The sequence below is a fragment of the Populus nigra genome, chromosome 3 (assembly GCF_951802175.1).
Source record: "Populus nigra chromosome 3, ddPopNigr1.1, whole genome shotgun sequence".
NCBI lineage: Eukaryota > Viridiplantae > Streptophyta > Magnoliopsida > Malpighiales > Salicaceae > Populus > Populus nigra.
This window is the reverse complement of record NC_084854.1, coordinates 4,693,257-4,706,931: the sequence shown is the minus strand read 5'-3', so window position 1 is coordinate 4,706,931 and position 13,675 is coordinate 4,693,257. Positions and strand designations below refer to the sequence as shown.

The 13,675-nt window shown below is 35.5% G+C and overlaps 1 protein-coding gene across 1 annotated transcript; it reads right to left on the bottom strand.

Annotated features, from left to right (window-relative positions):
• Positions 1-415: 415 nt before the first annotated feature.
• On the bottom strand, positions 416-5,356 carry LOC133690246 (cytokinin dehydrogenase 7). The gene is made up of 4 exons (XM_062110473.1): positions 4,434-5,356; positions 3,987-4,265; positions 2,839-3,101; positions 416-973 (listed from the first exon to the last, which is right to left on the bottom strand). The coding sequence occupies exons 1-4, from the start codon at positions 5,136-5,138 to the stop codon at positions 655-657; spliced, it is 1,566 nt and encodes a 521-aa protein (XP_061966457.1). The 5' UTR covers positions 5,139-5,356; the 3' UTR covers positions 416-654.
• Between the last annotated feature and the right edge of the window lie 8,319 nt (positions 5,357-13,675).

Sequence of the window (13,675 nt, the reverse complement as noted above, 5' to 3'; positions counted from 1 at the left end):
CGTCGCTTTCTTTTTCTTTCTTTCTTTCTTTCTTCTTCTTCTTCTTTTTTTTTATCTTCTTTGTGATTGAAAGATAGAATATTTGACCATTGAATCGCGCAACATATACAGGGAGTCAAATAATCCAGAACCGAAAACATCAAAGACATATTAGGAGATGGTCTATATCGATTGGATTGAAGGCATTATAGCCTGATAGAGACACAACGTACCCATTGAGGCCATTATTGTTTGTATAATGTTTTTTTAAGAAGCGATGGTTAAGTTGGGATAGTGATCTTGGCCGCTTTATTAAGCCAAGATCACAACTAGTCAAATCACGATGAACAACTCGTGAAGGCAAACAGTCTTTGATTTATTTTTTTTTTATTTTTTTTTAACCTCTTGCTGTTGGCTTTATCTTTGAGAAGGATAATTAATTACAAAAGGGATCAATTTAATTTTTAAATTTTCTTCTCTCTCCCGAAATATTCCTTTACATTGCTCCAACAATATTGTTTATCGACTGATTTGCAATATTGGAGGCATGCAAGAGCACTGATTGATGAGAACAAGCTAGCTAGCTAGCTAGCTGCAGGGAGCAGAATACATTCTAGGAAAATTACAATTGAGATGTAAAACCGATCGATCGATATTTATTATCAATTGACCGAGCTAGAGTTGGGAGATCCTCTTGAATATTTTTTGGCCTGGTGCAAGAATGGCCAGGGGATCGAAACTGGCCTTCCTCTCAACAAATCTTGACCACTGACTTCCAAAGTGTCTTTTCCATTCCTCTTCAGATTGGTAGTGAGGGAGGTACAATTTGAAGTCGAGACCTTCCTTGACACAAAATTGGACAATCTCTCTGTTTTGAGACACCAATTTCTCCGCAGAAGGGGCCTTTGGGCATGGCATAGTGAATCGGAGCAATGCCACCAAGTAAAAGATTTCCCCTTCCGCTGGTAATACCACGGATGTCCGGTCGTCCCACCTACGCACAAAGGGTAAGTTAAGGGAAGAATTATTTGGATGGAGTTAAGAAATAGACAAGATCGATCAAGCAAAAGGGGCATGGCAAACATTTAGATTAATTCGGAATCATTGATTTGCCACACATACATTCATATCCCAAGTCCTAACCACTCATCAAACCCAATTGAGATGAGTACTCATTTGCCTTTTGCTTTATAGCTCCAAAGTGACAAAAAACAATCAACTTTTTAGTATGTGCTGATAAAAGCAACATTATTGGACATTGGATTCCAAGGTAGAGGAAAACAAAATGGGCATGGGGAAGGGTTAAGACACTTAAAATTGTACCTCAGCCATTCAAGCAAACACAAGTGTCTGATGCTATGAACTCTGGCCGATACAATCATATCTTCTTGAATTCAACTTGAACCATAAACTTTTAAACATACTTTTCCACCAATATTATAACAAAAAAAAAACCCCTCTTTTCAACAAGACAATAACGACACTTAGCTATACATGCATGCATGTATGTATCGGGGAAAGAAAGAAAAAACATCATGGATAGGATTGCCTGTCACAGCCTCATGCATGTATGTATCGGGGAAAGAAAGAAAAAACATCATGGATAGGATTGCCTGTCACAGCCTCATCCTTTAAACGGCTTGGACAGAACGAGTCCAATTTTCTTTTTTAAGATTTCCAGTGCATATTTCTTTCTCCCAAGGCCAAGTTTCCCCAGCTGGAGCCTGGTGGTGTTTGGCATGGCTGGTAGGATCTTGACTGGAAGATTTAGACCCCTTAGCACGCATTAATCTGCCAACTATAGGGGCAATCTAGTCAAACAAAAAATCGTTGTTGGAGCCCAGACAAATTATGGTGTCATTATAGCTAGGTTGGCGAATAAATTTCCTTGTCGTCTTCCCGTATAGCAGCTAGTCTGACCGTGAATGTTACATCACTTGAAAATCCCATTCTCCCCCGTAAAGAGTAAACCCTCAATGACGCAATTACCCTTCCTCCTCTTCCCTTACATTTTTACCTACACACCCATTCTTTTACCTCACACCATCTACAAACAGCTAGGGAAGAAGAAGTTTATGCCTAGAAAAGAAAAACAAACTGTCCACGATGTAGGCCCTACCATATCTTTGTCCCCACAAATAGCAAATTAGCATGTATACTTTACTGTGGATTAAAGTTTTGCAACATGGACTAGGAAGAAAATGAAACTACAAAGTCGTTTGCACGCAATGATTTGCTAGTAACAACGCATCATTTTTTCTAAAACTTTGTTAGATATGCAGTATGCCTTTTTTATATACCAGAAGCAATGTCTCTTGATGGGCTAAAATTTAACCAATCACAAAAATCCTATCCCGTTTGTGTTTGTGTTTGTTTTTACGGTTGCGACGAGATCTTGTTTTTTAAAAAGTTTAAATTTAAATTTTTATTTTAAATGAATTTTTTTTTATTGTTTTGATATACTAAATTTTAAAATAAAAAATATTATTTTAATATATTTTAAAATAAAAAATATTTCTGAAATGCTTCGAAAATTCCAAAGACTTGCTTGATGCGTGTTATAATTAGTCAAGCAAAATAGGACATAAGATTTGAAAGGGTGAGGTGAATTAGACTCTAGGTGCCAAGTGGCCACAACCCCACATGGCCCATATTTTTGTCTATTTTTAAGACACGTGTTCAAACAAGAGGCTGTGTTTCCGAACCTCGTCACTCTCACAGCAGCGTGAGATTTCTTATCTAACTTACACGTGTAAAGGCATGGAGGGAACCAAGATAACAAACTGAGGTAATGACGATGGGGTCGCCTCTAGCAGAGAGGCTCCCAAATTAATGGGTGGGAAGAGAAAATTTACTTACTTGCTTCGCAGGAGCGGGTAGACTAGCATGGGCCCACCAACACCCTCTTTCAACATCCTCTTGAACACCACACGATCAAAATCAGCCACGTCCCTCTTTGACACGAACATATTCAACCAGGGGTGAGGAGCGTCCCATGTACCATTTTCCCTAGCGGATTCCTCTGCATGCTTCACACGCAAGAGGAACTCGACGTAGCTCACATCCACTTGGAATTTCATATCCTCGATAAATCCTAGCCGCCCAAGCAAGCTGTTCACAGCCTGAAACACAACCAAACAAGAAAGGATGAGCGCAGGGGGATTTGATTTAAGGAGTTTTGGATTAAAACGAGGGGCAAACACGTCATTTGGGAGGACAAAGAGACATAATATTACGATCTACAGATTCCAGAAAATGATGTCTTCGTGGCCATTTCTGAAACCGTGGGGACCAAAACGTCAGCAAGCTCTCAGTGATCAGCATCGGAATACCTACTTCCCATTTTAGCCCTCGCGGAACTTCCATAATACGAAAGAAACCATTCCAGTGGCCACAAAAAGTAACAGGAAGCACCGTACAGTGACATTATCGTAATTGCATACTGATTACACGGGCGTTTCCATGCTTTCTTGTGTCAGAAAATCCAATGAGAGATGCATTATACCGTATGGTCAGTTTCAATTTGGAAGCAGGTGACGACTACAGTATACGCTACAATTATTACCCTTTTTTATTCTAAAACACACACACACACACACATTTTTGTTTCTTTCCTTGGGCAGGAGTCAATATGGATTAATAAGCAGTAAAGTAAATTGCTGGTGTCCTTGTGGTATGAAGGACGAGAATTAGCCGTCCTCTTAAGCTTAGCCCTGTACACGTGTAATTGAGTTCGTGCTCTTTTGACTTTCTCACTGTCCGGCCACCGGACCCCACGTTTTCGATGTGGGACCTGGGACCCCCAGGTTGTCAACATCTATTAACGGGCCCAGCTTCTGTTCACCTAGGTCAAAACTGGGTCACAACTGCCCACAAAATGGCCCACTAAGTTCTAGTAACTCTTCAGGACACCCAAAGTACCGAGGAGCCATTAATCGGAAAATCTCGATTTAGGTCGCATCCTCTTTTACTATGAGAATGCATGCAGCAGATTGGTGAGGAGTTACCTTGTCCACCGTGGAGGGGTGGTCAGTCTTTTGGTAATGCAGAGCTGCTTCAAGGCAGTAAAGAACAGAGCCGGCGGTTCGAGGGACACGGCTTGGGTCGAATCCTTGGTCCGGGTCTAACGGCACGGTTGGCCACCCATTTGCAGGGTCATCAACACTGTTCACAAACACGAACCCTTCAACATAATCGAATGACTCGCCCTCTGGACGGGTCACCAGCCACTCAGCATCTCGAGTAAAGTCTTCAAACTCAGCGTACACCACCCTTATCCATCTCACCTAATCCCAGACACATCAGAACAGAAGGGAACAACAACATTAACAAAACTCAACCAGAATTACGTAACGTAAACGTGTAATTCATGCACCAAAAACATAAAAATGAAAAGAAGATTAATTTTGCAAGATGAGTTTAATTAAGAAGCAAAGAAAGAAATCAAGACCCACCATGTCTGGTGCAGACTGGACCACTACTCTGGCCCTGGTAACGATACCGAACTGGCCAAGACCACCAAGTGCACCAAAAAACAATTCACTGTTTTCATTTTTATTGCAAGTCATTAGTTGTCCTTTACCAGTAACAACATCCAACTCTGCTACGTTGCACGTTTGTGGGCCAAACCGAAAAGCCTGACCACTTACGCCGGCGTTAGATAACGTGCCACCCACCGTTAAACCAAGGTAATCAGTCCATGACCTTGGAGCTAATTTATACTCCAAAACGCATCGTTTTAACACATCTTCCCATAATGCCCCTCCCGACACATCGACGAAGGTTTCCCCATTCATTCTTACAACCTCAAAATGGTTTCCTTCAGTTGACCTCATGTCCATGACAAGTCCTCGGTCGCTCATGGCTTGCCCGTTGATAGAGTGTCCGTTACCCCTTGCTGCAACCGTCAGATTGGGTGACCGGTAAGCTGCTCTAACTACACGTGCCACGTCATCGGGACTTGCTGGTCTGATTAGAGCTAGAGGCTCGCATGTGTACATGCCGCCGAAATCCTTACCGGCTAAACCGGTAGCCACACAATCGATGGTGCCTTGGAGGTCTAGAGAGCGACATATGTTTGGAAGCTGGTCTTTCTCGTCGTCGTTAGGTCTGGATTCGCTATCGTTCTCGTGGATAAATCTCTCTAAGTAGGCAATCATCTTCGCCGCCGAACTGGGTTTCTTTTCTTTTTGGATTTCAAGTCAAATATTCCGGCAACCGGTTACCCTCTCTCCTTTGAGAGCTCTTTTTTCTTTGGCAGTGTGTACTGTGTGCGCTTCTTGGTCTGATCTTGGAGGCTAAAGTTTAGGGGGGGAGGGGGTTTAAATAGTAGCTGATTTGGATTATTTTTTTAGGGGAAATAAATAAATAAATGAAAATGGAGGGTTTTTGACTCAAGGGAATTATTATTATTATTTTGGCGTCAGCTAATTGCCTTCAATTTCCTGTTTGACGTTGCGATCCATTTCGACATCCCTTGTCTGCCACTTCTGTATTATATATATTAGAGAAAGAGAACGTTTTCTGAAATTTTCATACTTGGAGAATAATGAGTTTGTACGAATAAAATGTAATTGATTTTAAATAATACAAGATTTTATATACATAAATAAAGTACTGACGATAGAAAAGGAAATTAACGAGAAGAATTAATCTTAAGGATCGGTTAAATATATACATGCTAGTAATTATAGAATTTGTTTCTATATATTAATCTGTGGTCAAGAACTAACGAAGATGTGTTGATTGATCAGAGAAATTAATGATTTCATATAAATAAAGTATTGAGGATAGAGAAGGCGATTAATTAATGAGAAAAAAATAATAATTCTACGCGAGCGCGCACAGGCTAAACATTGAATATTACATGTTACATGGTAATTATAGAAAAAATAAAAGATTTGTTCCTGTGTATATATTCTGCTTGGTCGCTTTTTTTCTTTCTTCTCAAGTGCGATGGTTCTTCTTTGTTGTGGTCCATGCTTTAATCTTGCTCGCTTCGTTTGCATTATTTCTGGCTGTTTTATTGCCTTTTTTACCGTCCAAAATCTTATACAAACACACTTGTGTGTAATAATATTTTTTTGGCCACTAAACAAGTAATTGATGTTTCACCACTTTTGTTTATCTTGTCTAAAAATGAGTACTTTTCACATGCAAAAAGGAAAAATGTTTTTTTTTTCCCTACCATTTAATTTCAAAGGGGTTTTTCAGCAGTTTATTATCCCACACCTTCAAGGTATAATAACTTGATTTTTCATAGGGGTTTTTGGCAAATGTGTTTTAACTTTTAAGACGTGCCAAATTATTGAAATTGTCCATGTGACATTAGTGCATCATGTTCTTAGTGCTGCTCTTCAGCCTCCATGCCCATACTTTTCTAAAATCTGAGGTTTAGGTACATCAAAATTTAGGCAAAAGGGTGCGAATTAGATCATGGCCCGATGATTTTTCATCTGGGACACCATGCTAGCTATGCACGCTTTTGCTTATTGTATAATAATGCATTGAATAAAGCCGGTTTAAGATTAAGAAACCTGCAATAAACTCCAATCCAAACAATATTATTCTTCGTCTTTGTACTGTTTCTTTAACTCATACCTGCAGTACGCCAAAGGGTTTTCATTTTTAAATGTTGCAGGTCAAAATAATGACATCCAAGTTCTTTATTATAGGTCAATCTGTGTAGGGATGCCACTTCCCAATAGACACCCCCTCCAAGTTTTGGCTTATTGAGTCGCTGACTTTTCCCCCCTAAATTTATTCATGGATTCGTTGAGCCTTGTACTGTATATTAGAATATTATTACAACTCAACAGCGATAATTTTTTTTTGAATTAGTTTTATTAAATCGATCTAAGGATGTATTTTTTTTAATACATTCAAAATCATAAAGTCAATCCTTTTTTTATTAATTACAACTCATCGAATGAGATTATAAATGTCGTAGCCCATTTTTTACCCTCTTCTTAATTTCAACATGTTTTTTTTAAAATAAAATAAAATAAAAAATAAAAAACTCTTGAAAAATATATTTACAATGCAATTCAACCAATCGGCAATTTTAAGTCTCTTTCTTGCCGTATTCAAATTAACAAAATTACAACAAAAAAAAATGTTAGTGAGTGAAATGAGAGGGGGGAAAAAGAGAAAGAGAGACCGAAGTAAAGTTTAGAAGGTTAGGAGAGTTATTAATTAAAAGGATTTAAAATTTAATTTAAAAAAGAAAACAAAACTAAAATTAAAATTTCAATATCAGAAATATTTAAAATTTAAGTTTTAAAATATAGAAAATAGAAAAGATTTGGAATTTGAGTTTCAAAATAAAAAAAAAAGATTTAAAATTTAAATCTCAAAATAAAAAAATATTCAGAATTGAAATTGAGAGTAATAATAAGGGAATTTAATATTTGGATTTGAAAATTCTAGAAGGAGCATTATAAATTGGTGTATGAAAAGAAGGGGGAGGGAGAGAAAATTTCGAAAGAGAAAAGATTTTTTGAGAGAATAAAAGAGAGAAGATTCTAGAAAAATATTTGGGAGTGAATAAAATAGCAAAAGAGGAGAGGAGATAAAAAAAAAATCAAGGGAAAAGAGAGAGAATTTTGAGAGAGAAAAGAGAGTAGAGAAAATAAATAAATAAAATAAAAAATAGTAGTAAATATAATGCATATATATGACTTCGAGATGTAAAAACAAATTATTCAATTTGGTTGACACGTGGAACCAGATTATCAGAGTTACGGATATTGATCAGTTCTAAGCCGTCTAGATATAAGACATTTACTTATTTAAGTTGACTTCCTTTCTGAGCATTTCCATTTTCAGGCTAAAAAAAAGAAAAAGAAAATGCCACTCTATTTGTTTATATACAGGGCACGATGACTTCGAGATGCAGATCACTCACAAAACATTCCCCAAAAAAAAAAAGATTGGGTCACGAGGAAATAAATAAATAAATAAAGAAAAGGGCAGTGCTGGGAGTTGGAGATAATTGAGGGCCGGTCTTGCTCAGAATATTGAATCACAAGACTCTTACTTGTTGTATTACTTTTGTTTTCTCATAGTATTTTAGAACAACGTTAGCGTTGCTGCAAGAACGATTGTTGTATTTTATGTTGAACTTGCTATCAGTCAACGACATGTAGAAGTCAATTCATTTAAAAAATTTGTCACAAAGGAACACTTGAACTGACATTACATCGTAGGCTAGGAGTATGTTTGATTTTGTATTTAAAAAACATTTTTAAAAGTTTTTTAATCTTCAAAATATTTGTTTTTCATTTCGGATTTTTTGATGTGTTGATGTCAACAAATAAATTTTAAAAATAAAAAATATTATTTTAATTTTTTAAAAAATAAAAACACTTTAAAAAGCAATTGTTACCCCACTTCTAAACACTGCGTAACACAAAAATAAAAACTTGACCCACACAACTTTAGATTCATGAAACTTAACCCAGAATTGGGGACCCCTGCTTGTTTAATCAGTTGGTCAATTCATTTTTTAGACACTAATATTCTTCCAATGACTATAATTTTATTTAGATTAACGTGTATGTGTGTGATCAAAGAGAAGGAACTATGCTAATGTATTTAACAAATACATGACCAAATATCTCTCTAATTAGCTCTTCGGTTTAATTTTTTAAATTGTTTTGAGTGACCCACAGGATAAAAGGATAGCTGACTATTTCTCCAAAACGAAAAATTATAATTATAATTATAATTAAAAAGAGTTAATTGGAACTCATTGAGATTATTAATGAATGGTATAATAGTGTTTTTGCCTCTCCACCTATAAAACTTAACATAGACTTGCAATGATATTGAAGTCTTTCTAGATAGTCTATTTATCATTACCAGATAGAGCGGAGATAAATAAATAGTTTCTCATCTTGATTACACAGTTAAACAATCATAATACACTTGAAATAAAAAAAACCCTAATATCAAAGAATATTTTCATATTTTCATAATGATTTCTCAGTTATTATAATTATTTTGTTGTTGAAAATGTCATTATATTATTTTCATGTTGATGCGTCACATGTCAACCATTGATAGTTTGATTTGGTGGAAGTGAACCTTTTTTTTCTTTTCCTTCTCCTCTCTCTCTTTCCTCAAAAATCATTACTTGACTTTTTTGATTGTTGGTATTTCAACTTCAATCCTTATTTTTTTAATTTTTGATTTTTGATCTTAACTCTTTTATAGAAGTTTTATTTGTTTTCAATCTCATCATTTAATCTCAATTTACTAAATACTATATTCTCCTATACGGTCTTTATTCATTGAATTTCTATTTTTTTCTTGGGTTTTTTTATAAACTTTTTTAGTAGTTTTCAATTTCATCATTTAATTCAAATTGATAGTATTATATTTTATAATATGATCTTCGTTGTTTTTATTTCAAATTTTTTTCATGGCCCTTCTTGTAAAAATTGTTATTCTTTTTAATTTCACATTTTAATTACAACACTTTTTTTTTATTTTTTATGTCATTTTTAATCCTCCTTCTTTTTATTTTTTTGTCCTTTAACTAAATTGTTTTTTTTAGTTTTACCCTTCAATTAAATATAACATTTATTTTGTATTTTAATTTTGATCATCATTCTTTGAATTGTTATTTCTTAAAATTCTTTTGTATGATTGAAAATGTTTTTTCAATTTTATCCTTTCATATTTAATTTATTGGAAAGTAGACTTCATAATGTTTTTAGATTGGGTGTTTCGGGTCAATAACTTGAGTCACGGGTTTGAAAAGTTAACACATATTTTTTTAAAAAAAAACTTTATAATTCTCTTTATTTTATTTAGAGTTATTCCAATCACATTATCCATTTATATCTTCTTTTTCTACCCCCATTTGAGCACACAAACATCATTATATATATATATATATATATATATATATATATATATATATATAAACAATACAGCCATGCTGCGATACATGGGGAACCAAGACTAGTTAATAACAAAGCAGGCTATGTGACATGATTACGGTTACTCAAAATCTGATAGGATTACTTTGCAAGGGAAAAGATAGGATTATAGAATAATGTGGTTCGTTAGAATCTCCATTGGACTTTGAATTATAGTCCACAGTTTTGCGCTTTACTATTTATCTGACTAATTGGAGGTCTACAGGGTTTTGTTGATCTTTTTTTTTTTTTTTTGTCGGAGAAGGGGTTCGAACGTAAGAGGACAGAGGATAATGCTATTAATTAAGCTATAATTCATTGTCTTTTTTAACAAATTAATTTCATACATGTTAAAAATGTTAGTGTTTTACCTAACTCAATTTCAATTTTTTTTTTAATGAAAAATGTGTGTAACATGTAAGACAAGAAGTTAATTATAATTAATTTAACTTGATAAATTAAATATATATTTTTTAAAAATATTCTTAACACGTTATAATCTTTATTGATAATTTAATATCTCGAGAATATAACATAGTAAGCAATTATCAAACCCTAGAAGGTACTGGACAACATATTTTTTATTGGAGTAGTGGATCTACTTTAATTTAACTTTTAAGTTTTTTCTAATCAAGTGTCTTTGTTACATTATCATGAAAATTTCACTTTATTTCCAGCAGGATGTCTATACTTTTATTTTTTATTGGAGTGGATGTACTTTAACTTTTTATTATTATTTAAGTGTGTGTGATTTCAAAAATTTATCAATTCAGTTTTTTTTAATCTTAAAAGCTAATAAATATTAACTTTTCATAATTATTTTGCCCATATTTAACTAAGTTAAATAAAATTAAAAATTAAAAAAAACAAACAACAATAATATTTCTACAAACCTTGGTCCAAAATTTAAACCAGAGGAGGGATTTGAGATACGAAAAATCAGTTATATCTTTATAGGTTAAAGCATGTGTGTTTTAACGAAGCAAATGAATTATTATACATGGATGAAATGAATGAATGTTGTTAATTTTTTTTAATTAACGTGGATGTCCGGGTCAGCTTACGTGCACATATACTAATTCCATGGGCCTGAAGTTAATAATCATGTAAACTTTCAGTAGTTATCATGTTAGCAATTACAGGGAGAGCAAATTCTTGTTCTCAAACTCTTACTACTGAACCACCTACCCAATAATTATATGACTAATGAATGTTGTTATTGATTATCCATAAAGTGGTTTAACAATTGTGTGAATTTCTTTAATTAAGCGCCAAAGTTGAATCATGAACTTAAGTATTATTAATGCATTTGAATTATATATTTAGGGTGCATCATATGTAGGAACTTCTTGTTAAGATTTATTATTTAAGTGTTATTGTTTATTGCTTAAGTGTCATTGTTTCCAGCTGCATAAACTTGATTATCGCAGCTAGAACGAGTCTTTAGGAATAATCAGTAGATAAGCTACTGACTTAGTCATGCACCACGTCTCTATAATTAAAGAACGTGAGCTGCAAGTTTTTCGTAATTCTGTTTCAATTTACATTCCTCTGTTCCATTTGTAAGGCTATTTATAGCCCAGAAACTTTTCTAATCAGATAAGACATTTTCTCGAGCATTCACTATTTCCAGTAATCTTTATCACAGCAAGCATATCAGTGTTCTTCTGAGTTTTACATCTCAAGTATTCAACATCTGGTATCAGAGCCATGACAACTGAAAATAGTTTTGTGCAACCTGCAATTCCAAAGTTTAATGGGCACTATGATCATTGGAGTATGCTCATGGAAAATTTCTTGCGTTCCAAAGAGTATTGGAACCTGGTGGAAGTTGGCATTCCTGCTGCAGCAGATGAGGCAAATTCAACAGATGAACAAAGGAAGATTATTGCTGATCTAAGGCTGAAGGATTTAAAGGCCAAAAATTACTTATTTCAGGCCATCGATCGATCAATCCTGGTGACCATTCTGAAGAAAGACACTACGAAAGACATCTGGGATTCATTGAAGCAGAAGTACCAAGGCACAGCACGAGTGAAACGTGCCCAGTTACAAGCTCTTCGCAAAGAGTTTGAAATGTTGCATATGAAGGAAGGAGAGTCTGTGAATGTTTATTTCGCACGTACTCTCACCATTGCCAACAAAATGCGGATCCATGGGGAGAAGATGGGAGATGTGGTGATCATTGAAAAGATACTAAGATCAATGACTGCTACATTCAACTATGTGGTGTGCTCCATTGAAGAGTCAAATGATCTTGACACTTTGTCCATCGATGAATTGCAGAGCAGTCTGCTAGTACACGAGCAAAGAATGGGACGACACACAGAGGAAGAGCATGCACTGAAAATTACTCATGAAGTCCATCATGCTGGAAGAGGTGGTCGCAGCAGCTTCAGAGGCCGAGGAAGAGGAAGGGGTTTGTTTAACAAATCTGCAATTGAATGTTATAGCTATCATGATTTTGGGCATTTCCAGTGGGAATGCCCAAAGAAGGAACAAATGCCAAGGGGTTTTTATGCAGAAACTAGTGAAGAGATGCTACTCATGGCCTATGTTGATGCTGCAAAGGTTGATGGAAAGGAATTGTGGTTCCTGGATTCTGGTTGTAGCAACCACATGTGTGGCAAGAGGGAGATGTTCACAGATTTGGATGACACTTTCAGGAAATATGTCAAGTTGGGGAACAATTCCAGTTTGGCTGTTCTGGGAAAGGGAGATGTTCGCATGGAAGTTAATGGGATCATGCAAGTTATCACAGGAGTTTTTTATGTTCCAGATTTACATAATAACTTGCTGAGCATTGGACAATTGCAAGAGAAAGGTCTTGTTTTTGTTATCAAACGTGGCAAGTGCAAAATTTATCATCCAAAGAGAGGCTTGATCTGGGAAACAGCAATGTCAACAAACCGAATGTTCACTATATTGGCTCGCACACAACAACAAGAACAGAAATGTCTCACCACAATTGCAGAAGATCAATCACAGCTATGGCATCGCAGATATGGACATTTGGGATGGAGTGGTCTCAAACTTCTTCAACAAAAGGATATGGTAAAAGGATTACCAACATTTCAGGCACGCACACAGATTTGTGAGCACTGTCTTGTGGGAAAACAACAACGCAATTCTTTTCCACACAACAGCACATGGAGAGCATCTCAGATTCTTCAACTTGTGCATGCAGACATATGTGGACCGATTACTCCCATATCAAACAGTAAGAAACGATATCTCATCTCTTTTATTGATGACTATAGTAGAAAAGTATGGGTGTATTTCTTGATTGCGAAGTCAGAAGCCTTTCATGTTTTCAAAAACTTCAAAGCTAAGGTTGAAAAAGAAACCAGTATGAGCATACAGGGGTTGCGCACAGACCGTGGGGGTGAATTCACTTCATTGGAATTCACAGATTTTTGCAGAACTCATGGAATTCACAGGCAATTGACAACGTCATATACACCACAACAAAATGGTGTTGCGGAGAGGAAGAATCGAACCATCATGAATATGGTTCGTAGTATGCTTACAGAAAAAGAAATCCCAAGAACATTTTGGCCAGAAGCTGTAAACTGGACCATACATGTTCTGAACCAAAGTCCAACTTTTGCAGTAAGAAACATGACGCCAGAAGAAGCATGGAGTGGCTGTAAACCTTCAGTGGAGCATTTCAGAATTTTTGGGTGTGTGGCACATGTTCATATTCCTGACAGCAGAAGGGTCAAGCTTGATGATAAGAGCATGAAGTGCATTTTGCTAGGAATCAGTGA